Raw genomic sequence first — 19,866 nt, 5'->3', positions numbered from 1 at the left:
TAGATGGATAGATAGATAGATCAATAATTTAATAGTAAGGATAAGTAATATGACGCCAGTCAAGAGTTACCTTGCAGAAATGCTGTGGTCAGAAGCTATCCATACAGCAGAGACAGAAGCTAAGAGCTAGACCAGAGATAGCATCTGCTGCCCTAGTTAGTGAACAGAACGCAGCTTTCCAATTTAATTCTGGAAGAGAAGTTTTCAGATCACAAGAACATAAAGAGACAGATGCCTTGCAGAGTACGTTGGGGGAAGTGAGCAGAAAACATGGGATCATATTTAAAAGAGGCCAGACAAGAAAGAGAGAAGTGGGTAAATGAAAGTAAAGATTTGGTGCTCCAGATGCCTGAAGAAATAAGACAAGGCCTGCCTAAGGGTTAAACTACCATCAATGAGCTGTGTGAGGTTGCCTGGAGAATGAGCTTCACTTTTTTGTCAAATGGATTTAAAATGGCTAGGAACTGAACCTTGATAAGTCAGGGTTGTAGTTTTTTCCCAAGAATATACTCCAACTGATGCCCAGCCTCTAGTTGATAGGGAGAAAGCTCCCATTGCTAACTATAAAAGAATTCATTTTCAGTAGGGCCCGAATTTACTGGCCCACGTCATGCCCAGATTTGTAAATGGAGAAACTGAGGTTTACCTTCCTTGAGGCTCTCAGAAAGCCACATTCCAAGTCAGCCCTCTGCAGGACTCTACCTTTGTGCTTCCCTCTCTCTGTGTCTGACATTCAGATAAAGTTGAAAAGGGGAAAAGAGGAATATTTGTGAGTCAGCCACCAGAAGAGCCACGTGAAGCCAGGAACAGGATGCTTCTGTTCTTCATGTCCCTGTTTCTACAAAAGTGCAGTGGGAAGCTTGGTCCCTTGGGAATCTTCCCTGAAAGCCCCTGAACGGAACCAGAGTCCAGTTGGCAGCCGCACACTCTTGATTTCTGCCACGTTACTGCCCGTGTATCTCAGGCTTGCAAGACTAGCTCAAGTATCTTTCCTTCCAGATTTCAAGACCAGCCTTTAGGAAAAACAGTTAAGCACTACCTGGTAGTAAGGATTTAAATTAAATTAAGGATCTCAACATGGGGTCCATAGATGGGTTTCAGTGGGGTCTGGGAACTTCCCCCTGATTCTCAAAAGGATCCAAAACCTTCAAAAAGTTAAGAACTACTGGGCTAACTCAACTAGGACCAAAAGAAAAAGACAAAAATTATGAAACGATTGTCAATTAACTACTCCACAACCACCCACTGATTGATTCCTTTTTTTTCCTCAAGTTTCTGTCCTTGTTGTTTGCCCGTACATTCAGACATATCTATGTTATCTTACCTTTCACTGTTTTTAACAGCATCTGCACAAGCTTTCATTGGGATTTGTGTTTGAGAATGGCCTCTGAATACATACATAGTAGATGTCTACTGGTTCTTACTCCAGTGAAACAGACAGCAATAGGATGTGCTAGTGATTACTAAAGTTCAGTTCACTAAATCCAAGGCTCTTCAATTTGGCTCTAAGACTGGACTAGTTAACAGGGTAGGGGTCTTCTGTGGTTAAATAATTCCATTAACACAGTAACAATAAAAGTATACTTCATTGAATAACATCCCATCAGCAAACCATGCGACAGGAAGCCTAGAAATCACAAGCAATGGGATGACGGTGAATGTTAAATTTACTGTAATTCCACGAGGCCAGGAAGCAAATGATTTATGTACAAAGAGACAGCTAGCTCTGTGACAACTTTTTCAAATTGTGGAAGATCCAAGTGATTTATAAGCACGTGCTTTTTCAAAGCATGGATGGAATGGGGGCTGCATGCCTGGCAAAGCACTGCCATTGAATCTGCCTTAGGACCAAAGGGCCATTCCAGAGAACGTCTCCCAGGAAAAGCATGCGCAATGCAAGGCCATGTCAAGTGTGCTGACGCCAGTTTAGAATGTGGTGGACAAAATGAATGGAGGGCAAAGAGGAAATGAGGCAGTCAGTTTTGTGTGTAAATTTTCTCACCTGGAATTACAGAGATAGTTTTCAAAGCTCGGAGAACCCTGAATGTTCTCAGCGCTGAGACATTGCCCAGGTCCACAAACTCTGTCACATATCTGTAGTAAGGGAGGTCACACACAGACACAAATGACAAACACAGACACAAACACAAACACCGAAGGAAAAAAACAAAACCACAACAAAACAAAAAGTACAATACGTCACGTCAGGGCCCTAACCCAACACCTAACACCAACCCCGGGCCATCTTACCTGGGATTACCGAAATAGTTTTCAAAGCCCTCAGTACCCTGAAAGTGCGTAGAGCTGAAACATTGCCTAGGTTTACAAACTCTGTTATATACCTGCAGAATCAAACCAAAGTTAACTTGTAATGGTACCACTGGGCGAGGGTTTGACAATGGGGGGAAGAAAGGGTCTTATATACAAGCTATGATTTCATTCTTTTTGTTGTTGAAAAAGAAAATTTCAAAATATAAACACTTAAAGAACACACTTCTTTTTTCAACTGGGCAAGGAGAATTCAAAAGAATATTTGAAAGAACTGATACAACCAGGAGGTTCCGAGGGCTTACTCTCTTAATCAGCATCGTGCTGTGTAGATCCCAATCAGAATGACTACTCTCGGTCCATTCATTATTTTTAGTAAAAAGGAAGGCCAGGAGGTATCAAAGGCTTATGTCCCCAAGCTTTGTGAACAATTTCTTAGGAAAAAGGAGACAAATTTCTGCAGCAGAAGCCCCATAAAAACAAATTTACATTAAATAACTCCCTAGTTGACAATGGCAAAAGTGCCTAAATGTCTATATATATGACTTATCCAAGAGTTGTATGCGTATCTTTGCAGTCACATCTACTGATGAAGTACCCGTGACATACAAAAGCAGGGCTCAGGATCATGGGATCAAAGCAAATAGTGTGTTAAGTGCCCATTTTATCACCAGCTCTGTGCCCAGCAAGGACACTTAAATTTTAAATGAACACCAGTGTGTATTCATAATGTTGGAAAGCTAGAAATTGCCTTAATATAACAGAAAGTCAAAGTTTCAGTTTCAAATATTCAATGCATATCGTTCACTCATTCACATTTTACAGTTGAAATACATCTTTCTGGTGCTCAGACCCATATATATACAAACTTACTCAATCTCTTACACATCTGCATGCACACACACAATCTATACAACACCCTTACTCCCTACCATACCACAAAGTGCTTCCCCGCCTGAAAATGCAAATAGTAAAGTCCGCTATAACTCTTCTACAATCAGTTACATTTCCCAAAGAGATACAGGTATATAAACATGCAGCTAGCATACTAATGTGGAGTTATAGTGCTCTCTCACAATAGTTTGAAGTTCTGGTCAGTACTTCCTTAAGAAGTGACCAGTTTGGATACCTTGGCTCGTGTTTTAACTCTAAATTGTGCTCTCAAGTCTGCAACATCTGGACCAGCCTCATGAAATTGCATGTGATATTAACATACCCAGGAAACTGATTTTCAGCTTAAGGTTAACGCCTAAAAAATTTCAAATCTTCACCAAGGCCCCATGGTGATAAGTGTGCAAACCTTGGTCAGTGTTATAAGGGGGAAGAAAATATGAGAGCATGTCAATGGAAAATCACTTGCTACTTTCTTTCCTAGCTGTAAAGCCTTGGCTTACCTTCTCCCATATAAACATGCGGTCATTGCCCTCATCAGCAAGAATCACAGGCATAAGCCTGTTTGGCCTTATATGGTTATCCATTAATTCCTCTGATAACTGGCCACAAACACACTTACAAACACAACCAGGCATACAACCACACATACATAATTACACCCAGAACATCAATAAAGTAAGCAGACAACTTACGCCATCATGATGACACTGAAATCTAACCAGTTCCACGGATCCCGTAAAAAGGTAAAGCCATCTATGCAGAAACCTCTTGCAATGATTTTCACTAGTGATTCAAATGTATAAATCCCTGTGAATGTGTACCTGTCGAAGAAATGGAGAGCTTGAGGTAATTTCTGAACAGACAGAAACTTTAAATGAATCTTTTAAGATAACAGCCTGAAACGTGGCTTCAATTAGTAGACACAAAACAGAACGGGCACAGTCAATGCAGCAGAAAGAAAGGCAGGAAGAGAAAGTGATGCTTTGAAGGAAACTTACCGAAACACAAAACTAAGAACTTTAGAATGTTGTACTGGGTGCCATCTAGGAGGTGATCTTTTTGAACCAGGTGAGGAGGCCCCAGAGCTATTTTTAACTTTAGACAAGTAAAAAAAAAAAAAAAAAGGAAATCTCATGTTGGAGAAGAAGGCAGTGCCATGAGGGACTAACTGAGGGCACAAGATGGCGCTGGGGCAGCAAGTCAAAGGCACTGGCCAGCACAGGAGAGGGTAGAGGTGAAGGGCAGTAACTTCCAGAGCGCACTTTCTCTTTCTACAGTTGACTTCTAAGGATATTTCCTAAATTCCACATGGATCCTCACCCCTGTCTGTGAAGTAAAGAGTGGGAAAAAACCAATTTTTTTCCTTGATGGATAAACTGTGCAAAGCAAGATTTGGTGTGTAAAAATCTTTAAAACAAGCAAGCAGACAAATAAATAAATGAGCTACTTACTCCACATTCTTCGACCATTCAGGAGGGTTACTAAAAGTCATGAATACACAGTTGGTCAAAATAGTGCACATAATGATCATGCTAAATACTGTAGAAAAGAGTCAAGGGAGAATATACAAAATCTGGCCTGTTTTCTTCCTCAGAAAGCAAACACATTTCACATTGGATATCATGAGAATTAAGTCAGTAACCTGAAAGGAGACAAAGCACAGAGGACAAGGAAATGGCGAGGTGATAATGAAAGCCCCCATGAACACAGAATGCTGCCATATGTATCCACACCTGACCAGAGAACTGTGGGGGGACACAGCAGGAGAGCCACTCTGTTTCTTTCAAAAGGGCTGTCACTGCTCTACTCCTTTTGGATAAAACATTCCCCCCCCCCCACCTCTTGCCACTTTAGCCTTGGCTATGTAATAAGCCTCTAAATACCTGTATTCACAGTAACCAGAAATCTACCAGTCTACCAGATGCCAAAGTCATCAGGTGAGAAAATACATTAAATCTAATCTATATTATTCAGTACTCATTTATTGTTAAGTTAGTTATCTTATCTTGCATAACTGGTTATCTGAAAATCTACATGCAATTAATGGTTCACTTTTTTTTTTTTTAACTGAAGTACAGTTGGCACACAATGTTACGTTAGTTTCAGGTATAGACCAAAAGGGTTCGTTTTTCCCCCTAGTTCTCCAAAGGGCTGAACTGTCCTTAGAGGGCAAGGCAACAGCCTCTAAGTGTGGCATTTGAACAATCTGGGAAACCAGTCATGGCCTGTTGGGCAAGGATTTCAAGGATATATGCACCACCGTACTCCTAAGATTTAGATAATGGGGTAGATTCATCTGATCATTCTGAAAGTGTCCAGGAATGTTTATGGATAGCAAACCAGTTTGTTGCCTTTTCAGTTCCAATCGAGATTTTTCTCAGCCCTTTCTGTTCTTGTCTACTGAGAAAAAATAAACTCCTTTAGGTCAGCATGTGAGTTACTCAAACTCAGACTGTCACTTTAACAAGCACAGAAGCCATATCTCATTTGTTGCTAACTCACTCTCTCTTGCTAATGGCATTCACTATCTTCACTCTACAAATGGAGTTTTTAAAAGAAAAAATACTTATTACAGCTGGATTTTTCTTCACTACAGCTCAATTTTTCTTCCGGGAGTAAGAACACATTCTGGTTAGAAGAGAAAAAGACACTGTCTTCTGATCCAACAAAAGGGAAGAAGTCCACTGTGAATTATTGATTCTTTGCAAACCTTTAGGTTTCAGAACTATGGTCCTTGTAAACCACAGATTTCAGAATCATGCTGCTAAATTCTTAGAATTAATAAAATGTGGCAACAGCTTAGCAAACCAGTTTACTAAATTGCAACTGCCACCTTCCTCATCCTATTCGGAGAATAAAATATCCTTTGAAGCACGGGACTAAGTACCAACAAACTAAACACCAATCATAAAATTTAAAGTTATTATGCAAAGTTGCTAAACTCCTCACATAATTTTTCATCTGTCATACACTCCCCTATATTCATAAGATATAAAAGTCAGGCCACATGAATAAACTGGCATTTTCTGTTGAAGGGGAGTAAAAATACCGGAAAAGACTCATAGCAGGCTTGCCATCTAGATCTAAACTCTATACCGAGGAGCCATTTAATCTGAGAAACTATCTCAGGCACTTTCCATACTCACTGCTCAAGAAATCAGAAATATTCAAGGCAAATCTCTAAAGCATTCATTCAACACTTTGTACTCAAGAAGTGGCCTTCCAAAAATTCTAATATTGAACTTGCATTAAAGAACTGAATCGTTTGCCTCAGGATGAAATTACTGAACTCTGAGCACTTTAAAAAGTTACAGGTTACTGTCTTAATTTGTTTCTCTTCACGATACCAACAAAATTCCAGATTACCAGGATATCATCCTAGGAAAAAAGAATTTGCTGAAGCTCAGCTCAGGATCTGGCAGAAGGTCACTCAAACCTTCAACGACACTACTGATAAAACACTTAATATATAATTCAATTGTCAAAGTTCAGAAACATATACTATATACCAGTGACCATGCAAATGCTGCACTCACTCCACATTCGTAGAAAAGGATATGAATGTATCAAAATTTTAATAGCTATTCTTCTTATCAGGTTAAAAGGACTTAAAATGTACAAGGCAGGCGTGGCACTAAATCTGAAGAGAGTTTTCCCTCTGTTTAATACTACAAAGGTCTGTGGAGAAAGAAAAAGAGAAATTATTAAAGCATGGGAATTAATCACCACACGCAACAACATTTTTCTAGGCAAGAAATAAACTCAAACGTACTTGTAATTTTGCCTTCCCAATTTGGTTTCTAAGGCAAGAAAACTTAAGGAGCCGTATCTCTCTTTCCCTCCCCACCCTCCCCTGCCCTGCCCCAGATTATATACATAATACACAGTGGGCACTATCTTAGCAGTTTTATACATTTCTATAAATTTCTTTCTTTCTTTCAGAAACAAACCATTTGAATTATACCTAGGCTGTACTCTGCCAGCTCTGGACAAGATACTGAAGATCATTAAGTCAGGATTTGTTCACCCAACAAATGTTTCCTACATCCCTACTACATTCCAGGCCATGTTCTAGATGCTTGGGAAACAGCAGTGAACAAGGCTACCATGGTGCAGGATGCTTATATTCTAATGGGGAAGACAGATAACAGATAAAAAGCATAACAAATAAGTAAATGATATACAATGTGGTAAGTGCTATGGAAAAGGGAGGAAGATGAGGGAAGGGGAGACACAGAGTGCTGGGGTCAGGGGACGTGTGAATGGAGAGGTGACCCGTTTTAAAGGAGGTGGTCAAGTAAGCTTACTGAGAAGAAAGAAATGAGCAAAGACTCAAAGTAAGTGAGAAGAGCTCTTCATTCTGCCAGTATTTACCTACCAAGTCTACTCTATCTGGCTTTTAAGAGCCTCCATGATCAATCAGCCTTGCCAAAATCATTCAAACATGTTTCCCAACATGAATCTTCCTGTCTTGCCAAACTAGTACATGTTATAGTAACTCATAATTTTGGCCTTTGCTCACATTGCTCATCCTACCCACAATGCCTTTTCTTGTCTCATGAATTCAATTCAAAGTACTTCTGAGCATCTGTTTTGTGCTAAACTCTGGGTTACAGAATTGGATAAAACTGTACTTTTAGGGAAGCCATATATGTGAACTAGTAATTATGATGCAGGGTAAATACAAAGTTCAATAACAAAAATATGTGCAATGTATGAGAGGCAGCAGGAGGCAGAGTTTTTTCTCCCCTTGGGTAGAGAATGAAAGGGAGGAGTGTGAACTGGAAGTGTTCACAAAGGAAAGTACCTAATATTTGGAAGGGGTTTCAAGGATACTAGGGGAAGGGCTGGCAGATAAAGGGTTAATAGAAAGGGAAAGGGAATAGAAAAGAAGGTAGGAGGCACATTAGCACATAATTGTGGGTCGTTCTCAGGGAGCTGACAGGTAATCCGGTGTTGATGGAGGAGGAACAGCGAAGGGGTGCAGCAGACTATGAAGCTGGAGATGCGGGTGGCCTAGGAGATGGAGCTTCTAAGGAGACGAGGCCAGTGGCAAGTACACAGCACTAGCACCTCACTGTGCGGATGAAAGAGCAAATGGTCAAATGTTAGCCATTCTAAGTAGGCTTTCGAAAAATGTCAAGCAATACATGCTTGTAATTATATATAAGGCACAGAAGACTTAAGTTCTATCTCACTACCCAAAGATAACCTTTGCTGCTTATATATCTTTTTTTATACATCTTTTCAGAACTTTTCTGTGTAAATACAAGCACACAGATACAGCCTTAAAAAGACTCTCTTTCTCTCTCAGATGGGATTTTACTATAAATACTCTTCTGCACCTTGCATTAAAAAAATGAACCCCCACAAAGAAAAGCCCAGGACCATATGGCTTCACTGATGAATTCTACCAAATGTTTAAAGAAGTAATACCAATCCTTTGCAAACTCTTTGAGAAAATAGAAGAGGACACACTGCCCAACTTATTCTATAAGGCCAGTATTGCCTTGATAAAAAATCAGACAAAGACATCACAAGAAAAAATAATCAGAGGCGCCTGGGTGGCTCAGTCATTAAGCATCTGCCTTCGGCTCAGGTCATGATCCCAGGGTCCTGGGATTGAGCCCTACGTCGGGCTCCCTGCTCCGCGGGAAGCCTGCTTCTCCCACTCCCCCTGCTTGTGTTCCCTCTCTCGTTGTGTCTCTCTCTGTCAAATAAATAAATAAAATCTTAAAAAAAATAAATAAAAACTATAATATCACTTTTGAATATAGACACAAAAGCCTCAACAAAATACAAGCAAACTGAATCCAGCAGCATATAAAAAGGATTATACACCAGGATCAAGTGGGATTTATCCCAGAAATGCAAAGGTGGTTTAATATGTGAAATTCAATCAATGCAATGCAACATAGTAATAAAATAAAGGCAATAACCACTAGACCATCTCAACAGACGCAGAAAAAGCATTCGACAAAGTCCAATACTCTTTTATAATAAAAACTCCCAACAAACTAGAAATAGAAGGGAACTTCCTTAACCTGATAAAGAGCATCTTTGAAAAAATCCACAGCTAATATCACATTTAATGATAAGACTGAAAGCTTTCTCCCTAAAATTAGGAACAAGACAAGGATGTCCCTCTCACCACTTCTATTCAACACCGTACTGGATGTTCTAGGCAAGGCAGTTAAGCAAGTAAAACTATTTCTATTTGCAAATGAAATGACTCTATATATGGAAAACTCCAAGGAATACATACACACAAAACTATTAGAGCTCATAAACAAGTTCAGCACGGTTTCAAGATACAAGATCAATATACAAAATCAGTTGTATTTCTATACACTAGCAATAAACAACCCCAAAATTAGGAAATTAAGAAAACAACTCCATTTACAAGAGCATCCAAAAGAACAAAATACCTAGGAATAAATGTAATAAAAGAAGTATAAGACTTGTACACTGAAAATTACAAAACATCATCAAAAGAAATCAAAGAAGACCTAAACCGTGGAAAGTATCTCATGCTCAGGGATTAGAAGATGTAATGTTGTTAAGATGGGAATACTCCCCAAACTAATCTACAAATTCAATGCAATGTCAATCAAAATTTCAACTGCTTTTTTGGCCAGAAATTAACAAGTTGAAAAATTCATGCTCAATTCATATAGAAATGCAAGGGAACCAAGAGAGCCAAAACAATTTTGAAAAATAAGAACAAATTTGAGGACTCACACTTCCCTGTTTCAAAGCTTACTACAAAGCTATAGTAATCAAGACTGCGGTACTAGCAGTCTTGATTACTATAAAGATAGCCATATCTATCAATAGAACAGAATTGAGAATTCAGAAATAAACCCATACAGCTACGCAAATTGATTTTTGACAAGGATGCCAAGACAATTCAAAGGAGAAAGAGTAGCTTTCAATAATCAGTGCTGGGACAATTGGACAATCAAATGCAAAAGAATGAATCTGGACCTCTACCTCACACCTTATACAAAAATTAACTCAAAATGGATCAAAGATCTAAATGTAAGAGCTAAAATGATAAAACTCTTTGAAGAAAACGTAAGTATAAATCTTCGCATCTTTGGATTAGGCAATGGTGTCATACTTGTGACTCCTAACGCACAAGCAACCAAATTAAAAAGAGATAAATTGGACTTCATCAAAATTCAAAATTTTGTGCAACAAATGACACTATTGAGAAGGTTAAAAGAATCCCACAGAATGGGAAGAAATATTTGCATATTGTGAATCTAAGGAGGACCTAGCAGCCAGACTAGAAAAGGACTCTTAGAACTCAACAGTAAAAAGACAAATAATTCAATTTTAAAGTAGACATTTCTACAAAGCAGACAGACAAACTTCATGTGCCACTTGGCACATGAAGAGATGTTCAACATCATTAGTCATTAAGGAAATGCAACTAAAACCACAATGAGACAGTACTTCACACTTACCAGGATGATCATAATAGAAAAAAAAAAAGAACATGGAAAGAACAAGTGCTGGCAATGATGTGGAGAAATTGGAACACTCACATATTACTGGCAGACTGTAAAATGGTGCAGCCACTTTGGAGAACAGTTTGGCATTTCTTCAAAAGTTAAACACAGAGTCACCATATGACCCAGCGATTCCACTCCCAGGTATGTGCCCAGGAGAACTAAGAACAGGTATTCACACAAAAACTCATACATGAAGGTTCATTAAAGCATTATTCAAAATGCAGCAAAAGTAGAAAGAACTTGAAATGTCCATCAATGATGGATGAATAAACAAAATGTGGTCTATCCATATAATGGGATATCATTCAGTCTTTAAAAGGAATGAGATTCATTTATATGTTACAATATGGATAAACCTTCAAGACATCATGCTAAGTGAATTATAAGACACATACAAGTATAGTTCCACTTCTATGAGGAACCTGGAATAGGCAGATGCATAGAGATAGAAGTAGAATGGAGTTTGCCAGGTGGCTGGAGGAGGGGAAATGGAGAGACTGTTTGAGTATAAGTTTCCTTTTGGGAAGATGAAAAAGCTCTGGAAACGGATAGTGGTGATGGTTGTACATGATGGATATATTTAGTATCACTGAATTGTGCACTTAAAAATGGTTAAAATGGTAAATTTTATGTTACATATATTTTACCACAATAAAAATATATACATCATTATCTGAAGAGTGCCCAGTAAGGTGTTACTGATAAAATTTTTAAAAATCAGCTTTATTCCAAGCCAAATAATAGAATTAAGAATAGTAATAGCCAAAAGTGGTTCCTAACCCATTCTGAACTTCAGAATGATTTGAAGAACTTCTTGAAAACTAAAAACATCTGGGCCCAGAAAAAAGGAAAGAAAGAAAGAAATGAAGGATTATACATGCCACAACATGGGTGAACCTTGAAAATCTTGAAAAGAATTCAGACACAAAAGGCCACATACTGTAGGACTCTGTTTACATGAAATGTCCGCAATAGGCAGATCTATGACAGAAAGTTGGTTAGTCATTGCCTAGGACTGAATGGAGAGGGGAATGGGGAGTCACTGCTAAGGGGTCTCTCTGGGGTGATGAGAATGTTCTAGAATTAGATAGCGGTGATGACTACACAACCTGTGAACAAAAGACCAATGAACTGCACACTTTAAAATGGTGAACTGTCTAGCTTGTGAATGATATCTCAGTAAAAAACAAACACCACAGCAACAAAACAAAAAAATGAACCATTTAAGAAGTATAAGACATATAAAAAGGTCTAAAGAATGATACCACCAACATCCATGTACCCATCAGCTGCTGAAGAGATAAGGCCTTACTGATGCTGCTCCTTCCTGCACACACTCCAAACACATCCCCTCTTCCCACAGAGGAAGCATGATTTTGAAACTGGTCCTAAGGTCCCATTTTTTAATGAAATATTCCCAATTACTCTGAGCTCTCCCTTTTCTGAACTCCTATTTATAATTGGACTTTGTGCCTTTCATTCCACTCTAAGTCTTTTCTTTTTTTAACCCTTCCTCTACCCCATCCAGTTACCCCCAAAACTAGGTTTTACACTCTCAGAGAGGAGGAGTCAATCTCCTATACCTTCCCACAGTTCCAATAACCCAAGCCCATGCCACACACTCCCAGTAAACAGCTGCCAACAATATTTTTTTTAAAAAGATCCTTTCCTCCCATCGTCTAGTCTTTCCCCTCCTAATCTGGCAGTCACGCCTTTCTCTCCCAGTAGAAAAGCAGTCCTGGTGTTGAGCCATATACATTCTGGAAATGCTCAATTCACCATCCCTTGTGTTTGAGACTGCACTGTGATAATATTCTTCCTGGTACTAGAGAGTACTGGCTCTGGCGGGGCGTGCTGTAGGAAAGCCGAATCCTAAAAGCAAGAGGAAGCAGTAGACCTAGGGTTAAGCTGAAACAGGTCAAAGGCCAGGTCTTTTTGGTTACCCAAAGAAACAAAGACCTTGGGACTTTCCAGAAACCCCCTCTCTGAAATACCTGTATGCCTCTGCGTTTCTATAGCAATCCCTCTATGAAAACTCCCTCCCAAGCCTTTTAAATAACCTCCTCATTCAACCTCCTAATATTCCCGTGAGGTATGGGTGAAGGAGGGATTATTATCCTCTATGCATTTTACAAAAGCTACACCACCTATTAAAGGTCACGTAGCAAAGAGCAGTATATTATGGCAAGTTTAGAGCCTCTTTACAGCTTCTCCTGTGCCATATTGAGAGGCTGTTTAGTGGCAATGTGGCACAGAATGAAACTGGTATGGGGGATGGATTCTCTGGTGAATGAGAAATTTGAGCCCCTGGGGCACACGACATAAAAGCCTAAGCAGCAATGAAAGAAGCCCTGGCCCATGTCCAGGATCTCAAAACCACCAGGCCAGGCCTTTACAAAATCACCCACGTGCCTTAGAGGAAGACAGGGAACAGGACTTTTAAAAGTAGCGTACTCCACACCCTCCATTTCTCTGATCTTTGAGTTTGATCATGGTGGAAAGACAGGTCTAGGGGTACCACTGAGTACTTCTACCGCAGAGTCAGCGTCTGCACATGAACAACTATCTGTTGCCTGGTTAATGAACAAATGCTTGTATGTCTGAGGTGAGGGACAAGGAGAAGAGGCAAAAGAAAAAGAAGACATGAAGAAACGGAAACTGTTAGCCTTGGTTGAAGAAAAGCCAGGAGGCAGCTAGGATTCTGAATTAGTAAGTGAGGAGTTGGCAAGGAAAGTAGGGATCTTTGGTGAATTTAAAAACTATGGTTTTATAGGTATAAGGGCTTTATTAAGAATGTTTTATGTGGGGCGCCTGGGTGGCTCAGTCGGTTAAGCGTCTGACTTTGGCTCGGGTCATGATCCCGGGGTCCTGTGATTGAGCCCCACATTGGGCTCCCTGCTCGGTGGGGAGTCGGCTTCTCCCTCTGCCTGCCACTCCCCTGCTTGTGCTCGCTCTCTCTGACAAAAAAGTAAATAAAAATCTTAAAAGAAAAAAGTTTTGTGTTTTATGTGTGAAGTAGAAATTTCATAATTAATTTAGGTATTGAATACTGCACATAGAGTAAAAATAGTTTATCAGCACTCCTTTCTAAATATTTACATCCTAGATCTTCATCAAGTATAAAAAGAAAGTATCTTTTTTCTCCTCAAAGAGAAATAAGCACATGGTCCACACAAAACCACCTGCAGTGAAGATGAATCCTCCATACTTCCAGTAGCGGGCTGTATTACAAAAAAAAAACATACTTTATTGTTGAAATAATTAGTACGTATGCTTAATTTATACACAGTTTTCATAACTGCATCTTTAGCATAGAACAAGATGGTGTGTGGACTAAGACAAGTACTCAAAGCTTAGGAATCTCCCTTTTGACACTGGCACTTGCAGGGCTTACATGACAAATAGCATAGTATGTATCAGGGGCCAGCAAACCTCTTTTGTAAAGATCCACACAATAAATATTGCAGGCTCTGTGGGCTGTACAGTTAACCCTGCCGCTGTGGGGCAAAAGTAACCACAGACAACATGTAAACAAGTAAGAGTGTCTGTGTTCCAATAAAACTTTATTTATGGACAAGGAAATTTAAGTTTCACATACTTTTCACACATCACAAAATATTATTCTTCCTTTGACGTTTCCATAACCATTTAAAAGTGTACAAATCCTTCTGAACTCAGGGGCTATACAACAACAAATTGCAGAGATGATCTGACCCATGGGGCACAGCTGGCTGAACCCTGTCACACACGAACACCAGTTCCAGACCTAGGCCCAACCAGCTACATAGGAGTTATGTGACTAGCTTTTTAAAGAAATGCAGATTCACAAGGCCCACCCCAGAGGTTCAGGATTCAATAAGCTGCAGAGGAATCTGTGCTCACCAGGATTTGGGAGCCACCAGGTCATCTTCCAGGTCACTAAAACAGGCGGGTTTCAAAACACCTGTCTTCAAACACTTAGGTTCTCCTGCTTCACCTGCCTCTACCTAGCTGTATGGCTTGGGTGAGCCACTGCCTCTCTCTGGATCTCATTTTCCTCATCTACAAAATGAGAGAGAGGGCTGTCTGATGGGCATGCCCAGGCCCTTTCCTGCTCTGATATCTGTGATTCTGTAGTTTAGAAAATATGCAGAAGCATCCAAGATGAAGTGCAACAAAGCAGCAAGCCATACTTTTGAGGAGAAAGCCTATTATTATTTATTCTTTCACATTACATTTTGGTAGAACTCTCCTGAATTGGTTATTTTGCTCCTTCATGTGATATTCTGTCAAAGTCCAGGGTCAACAGCTGTGATACTACCCTGAAAACTATACTTACGTGTGCAGGGGGGCAGCACGGAGCAGTCCCAGGGCAGAAGTGCAAGGAGGGCTGCTTCCCCCACCCTGTCTCCCCTGCTTCTATGCCCTGTTCTTGGCAGAACAGTGAAGAGGAGAGAGAAAACGAATCAGGATGACTGGTGATGGGCTGACTTTAAAAAAAAAAAAAAAAATATATATATATATATATTTAAAGCATTTTAAAGCCTTATGCATGGCTAATAAAATCTCGGTAATCATCATTAAACTGCTGATAGAATCCAGAAAAGGAGATTCGTCCCTTGTTCAACGCTGGATTCTTCAAAGCCCAGGAAGAGTGTGAAGGACAGCAAGCTTTGGATTCTGACAAGAATACTTCTTAAGCGGGGCACCTGGGTGGCTCAGTTGGTTAAGCGACTGCCTTCGGCTCAGGTCATGATCCTGGAGTCCCGGGATCGAGTCCCACATCGGACTCCCTGCTCAGCAGGGAGTCTGCTTCTCCCTCTGACCCTCCCCCTCTCATGCTCTCTGTCTCCCATTCTCTCTCCCAGATAAATAAATAAAACCTTTAAAAAAAAAAAAAGAATACTTCTTAAGCAAGAATCACTTGGTGTCGGGGCGTCTGGGTGGCTCGGTCGTTAAGTGTCTGCCTTCAGCTCAGGTCATGATCCCAGGGTCCTGGGATCGAGCCCCACATCAGGCTCCCTGCTCCGCGGGAAGCCTCCTCCCTATCCCACTCCCCCTGCTTGTGTTCCCTCTCTTGCTGTGTCTCTCTCTGTCAAATAAATAAAAACTTAAAAAAAAAAGAATCACTTGGTGTCCATGAAGTCCAATAATATTTTACCTAATCTGTCTTAAATTAGATCTTTGGGAAGTAAATGAGTTAAAAGGAAAATTGAAATTGAATTGTGGTTTACTGCCCAAGGGGAAATATCAGTTTATAATAACAGCCACTGGATGCGTTTGAGCACAAGGCCCATTAAGAGCACTGGAATAGCTCTTAACGAGTTATGGCACGGAGTATTAATAAATACGTCATGCCAGCATAAAATGAACCTTCTGAAAAGCATGGGCTTTTCATTTTTAATTAGCCATGTGGGGCTTGGAGCACAGGATGGAGGAGCTTTGCCACTGCTAATTCAGGGTAAGATGTATTCTCTTCAGGGTCTACCATGAGGGGAAGGGGCACTGTGCACGGCCAGGGACAAGCGCATTCGTACACACACCAAACAAATCCTAGCATACTGCAAATGCAGTACAATAAATGCACGCAGGGACCAAAGGACTGCAGTGCGGCCAATATAATGGCATTTTGTCACCCTCACCCCACCCCAGGATCAGATTAACTTTTTTAATCATACAAAAAGTATAGATTAAAATAATAAAGGGTACACAAAGATGAAAGGACGTTACGGAGAAGAGTACCCAATACAGGGGTGGACTGTATCACAGACCAGAAAGCTTCTTAGAGAAAGGTTTATTCTGCAGCTCCTGGTTTGCTGTGGGACACACAGCCCAGGAGACTAGCTCTCCCTCCCCTGTGAGGTCATCATCTCCGTTAGGGCAAAGGTAACCCGCGGTGCCTGATGATCTCTGGCTACAATGAACAGCAAGGGGCCTGGGATTGAACCAATCTACAAGAGGGCAGCTGGGAACCAATGCCCTTTGAGTCTATCTAGCTAGAGCTGGTACTGACACTGACTTATGACTGTCTCCCCAAGTTTGGCTCCTGGATCTTAACTGTTTTGATCTCTAGAGCTGCCTGACCCTCTTGCTTTTAGCTGACTTCTCTACTCTTAAGTTCTTGCCTGCCTCAACCTCATATATATACCTTATTCTTCCGGACCTATGTACTTCTTCTGAACCAGGCAACTGGCCAGTTTGACTTATAATAGCTGTTAGCTCTTTCCTGCCTAACTATAAATTGTTAATTCTGGTGACTTCTGCTAGGGGCAAATCCTCTCTGCTGATCGGTTTCAGAGTGTGCACGCACAGTTTTCTATCCAGTAACAATATAAATACAGCTACGGTAGTGACAACAGCTGCAGCCTGCGGTCCACTCACTAACAGCCGTTCAGCCTTCACTCCCGAGTAACTATCTATAGAGCCCATATAGCAGGCAACAAATCAATGTCCCTTCAAAGTTCCCCTGTTTTAATAAGGGAAAATCTAATGCTGAGTCCAAACAGATTCTACTTCAGACTAGGAAGCAGTTGGGAAATAAATGATCCGCACTGTAAAATGACTACACCGTGTTGAAGAGAGTCCAGATGCCTTTCTTAATGCTACTCTGCTTAGTGGGTCCCTCAAGTGAAATCACAATTATAGTCCCATGTGGCTCCGGAAAGGTTCCAGCAGCAAAGGCTCACCTGGCCTGAATTTCTTCAGTACCTGTGTCCTGGTACTAAGCTGCCTTTTAAAAATACTGAACTAAGGCAGGACATGAAACATGGACAAATTTTTTTCCCTTTAGGTTGTACTTCCGTTTGAACTATGAATATTTTTTATTTTATTTTTATTTTTATTTTTTAATTTTTTAGGTAGGCTCCACAAACACGGGCCTCGAACTCAGAACCTGAGATCAAGACCTGAGCCAAGATCAAGAGTTGGATGCTTAACTGACTGAGCTACCAGGTGCCCTGAACTACGAATATTTAGAGCCCTCGTCTTCCAAGTCTCTGTTCCACTACACTGAGGATTGGGCAAGAGAGACCTCTAAATCCCATATTTATGTTTTTATTGCTTTTGGTCATTGACAGTTGTATCTATAAGCCTATTGGAGGAATAACATTGAACATTAAGCATTTACTCCGTGGCAGGCAGCCCACTAAGATGCCCATTCAGTATCTGTCTCACAGCAACCACTTCATGACGTAGGTAGGTACTATTTTACAGGTGATGAAATTGAGGTGGAAAGTCAGGTAACTTTCCCAAGACCACAAAATTATTTATTAAGTGGCAAAACAGAATTGAGCTGAGGCGGTCTAACTCCAAAGCCTATGCTCTTAATCATCATAAGGCAATTTTAAAAAAGCTTCAAAAAAATCTAAATGCTCACTTTACAGACAAGAAACCAAGCACAGACACCTCTGCTCCCACTAACACCACAGAGCTGAGAGGTCTCCTGGTGTCTGGTCCTGAGTGCTTTTGACCACACCAGGTCATCCAGTCCCATCCTTGAGTCAATGAAGGAATCTCTCTTTCTTAATACCTTTAACTCTGGCAAAAGGAAAACCTGTGCATATGCCTCAGAGATCACAGTGGCTGGTTATAGTTATGGTCTTCTTCCCAAGTTAGGCTGGATGAAGGTAACGCTGGCGCCACATCTATCTGTGGCTTTACTGTTTTCCAGGTGCTTCTGCATACACTTTCTCATTTGGTTTGGCCTTGTAACCTCATGCCCTCCAACCCACATTTGGAGCAGCTGACACGCTTCCTGCCCACATCCCGGTCACAGGAAGCCATACCTGGCAGAAGGGCAGGGCCGTGCACCTGCTTCAGCGCTGAGCCAGCATGATGCTGCTCCCTAGAGGCCAGGCAGCTCTGAACCTCCTACATGGCCACTCTTCCTCGCTGCCCTTCAATATGAATTTGCCTTTGATCTCTTTCCCCTTTCCGCTCTTAGGGTACACAGACTGCAGCTGCTCCAGGGTAAAACAAAATGCACGTTTGTTATGTAAAGCATATTAAACCCCTCTAGTCACTGTATTCATATTCCAGAATATTCTATATTCTTGCTCTCCTCTCTCTTAGAAAGGTTGCCAACTTATTTAGGTTGTTAAGACTCAGTTTTCTCAGTGTTAAAATAGGGATAATGACTAATGGTACCTACTTTATCAGGTTATGAGAATTACATGAAGATTCACCAAAAATCCTCACTACAGTGCCTGGCACAGAACAAACCCTCAATGGCCGTGATGAGGATGCTGCTGCGGCCATCACACACTACTGCCACTCCTGCTCTCTGGCTCCCAACATGGGGTGGCCATGAGGAGACCCCGAGGGCTACCATTCACGTTAGTTAGTACTCACACACTTGGCACAAGTCAACGGGATAAGCCAGACCAAGTATCCAGAGTCACTAGGAGACGCCTGTATGGCTGCACTGGCTCAAGATGGGCCCCAGAGCTTATGTCAGACCTGAGAACTCCGGAAGAGGGAGAAGATAAACACGGCTTAGTATGCACACATTGGGATCCACCTGCCTCTCCACCTTTGGCTCCTGTCTTGGCAAACCACACTCCATGCTCTCGTCACAACTAAACTCACCGTTTGAAACAATTCAGTCTTTCCCATGCCTCTCTGCCTTTGCATGTACCGGTCGTTACACCCGAACTACTCTTTCTTCTCTTTTCCAACAGGTGAATTTTTTTAACCATATTTTAATACTTTAAAGTCCAGCTCAACTATCACCTCCTCTCTGCAGATGGCCCCATTCAACTCTCTCAAACAGAATTATCCTTCCTTCCTGTGTGTCTCCACGTGGCACTTACTTCAATTACAGCAGTTAACGTAGTGTTGTCATTTTTGTGTACACATCTGTATCTCTCACTGGACCCTGAGATCCTTAAAGGCAGGGCCATGGCTTCCAACTGTTGTTTCTCAACTTAGCAAGCAGAGTGCATAATATGACGCCCATCTGGCACAAGGTAGAGAATTCATACGTGTTTACTGAATATACGAATTAATCTCTTAGACATGACGAAATGACCATACAACTATACAGCTAGCCTATAACTATATGTAACTTTCTGCTAGGTGTCTAATTGACCTTTTCCACTCTTTGGCTCATCTGCCCATAAGAATTATTTGTTGCAGGGGCGCCTGGGTGGCTCAGTTGGTTAAGCGACTGCCTTCGGCTCAGGTCATGATCCTGGAGTCCCAGGAT

At 41.0% G+C, this 19,866-nt stretch overlaps 1 protein-coding gene across 1 annotated transcript in view; it reads right to left on the bottom strand.

Moving 5' to 3' along the window:
* SCN8A (sodium voltage-gated channel alpha subunit 8) overlaps positions 1 to 19,866 on the bottom strand; it is a 174,119-nt gene that overhangs the window by 89,614 nt on the left and 64,639 nt on the right. The window contains exons 3-6 of the mRNA XM_081821697.1: positions 6,722 to 6,840; positions 4,614 to 4,703; positions 3,855 to 3,983; positions 2,003 to 2,094 (exon numbers count right to left, since the gene is read on the bottom strand). Coding sequence (XP_081677823.1) covers positions 2,003 to 2,094; positions 3,855 to 3,983; positions 4,614 to 4,703; positions 6,722 to 6,840 — 430 coding nt within the window. The remainder of the gene's footprint in view (positions 1 to 2,002; positions 2,095 to 3,854; positions 3,984 to 4,613; positions 4,704 to 6,721; positions 6,841 to 19,866) is intronic.

Source organism: Leptonychotes weddellii, chromosome 5 (assembly GCF_054177405.1).
Source record: "Leptonychotes weddellii isolate Sample4059 chromosome 5, ASM5417740v2, whole genome shotgun sequence".
Taxonomy (NCBI): Eukaryota; Metazoa; Chordata; class Mammalia; order Carnivora; family Phocidae; genus Leptonychotes; species Leptonychotes weddellii.
This window is presented reverse-complemented; position numbering and strand designations above follow the sequence as displayed.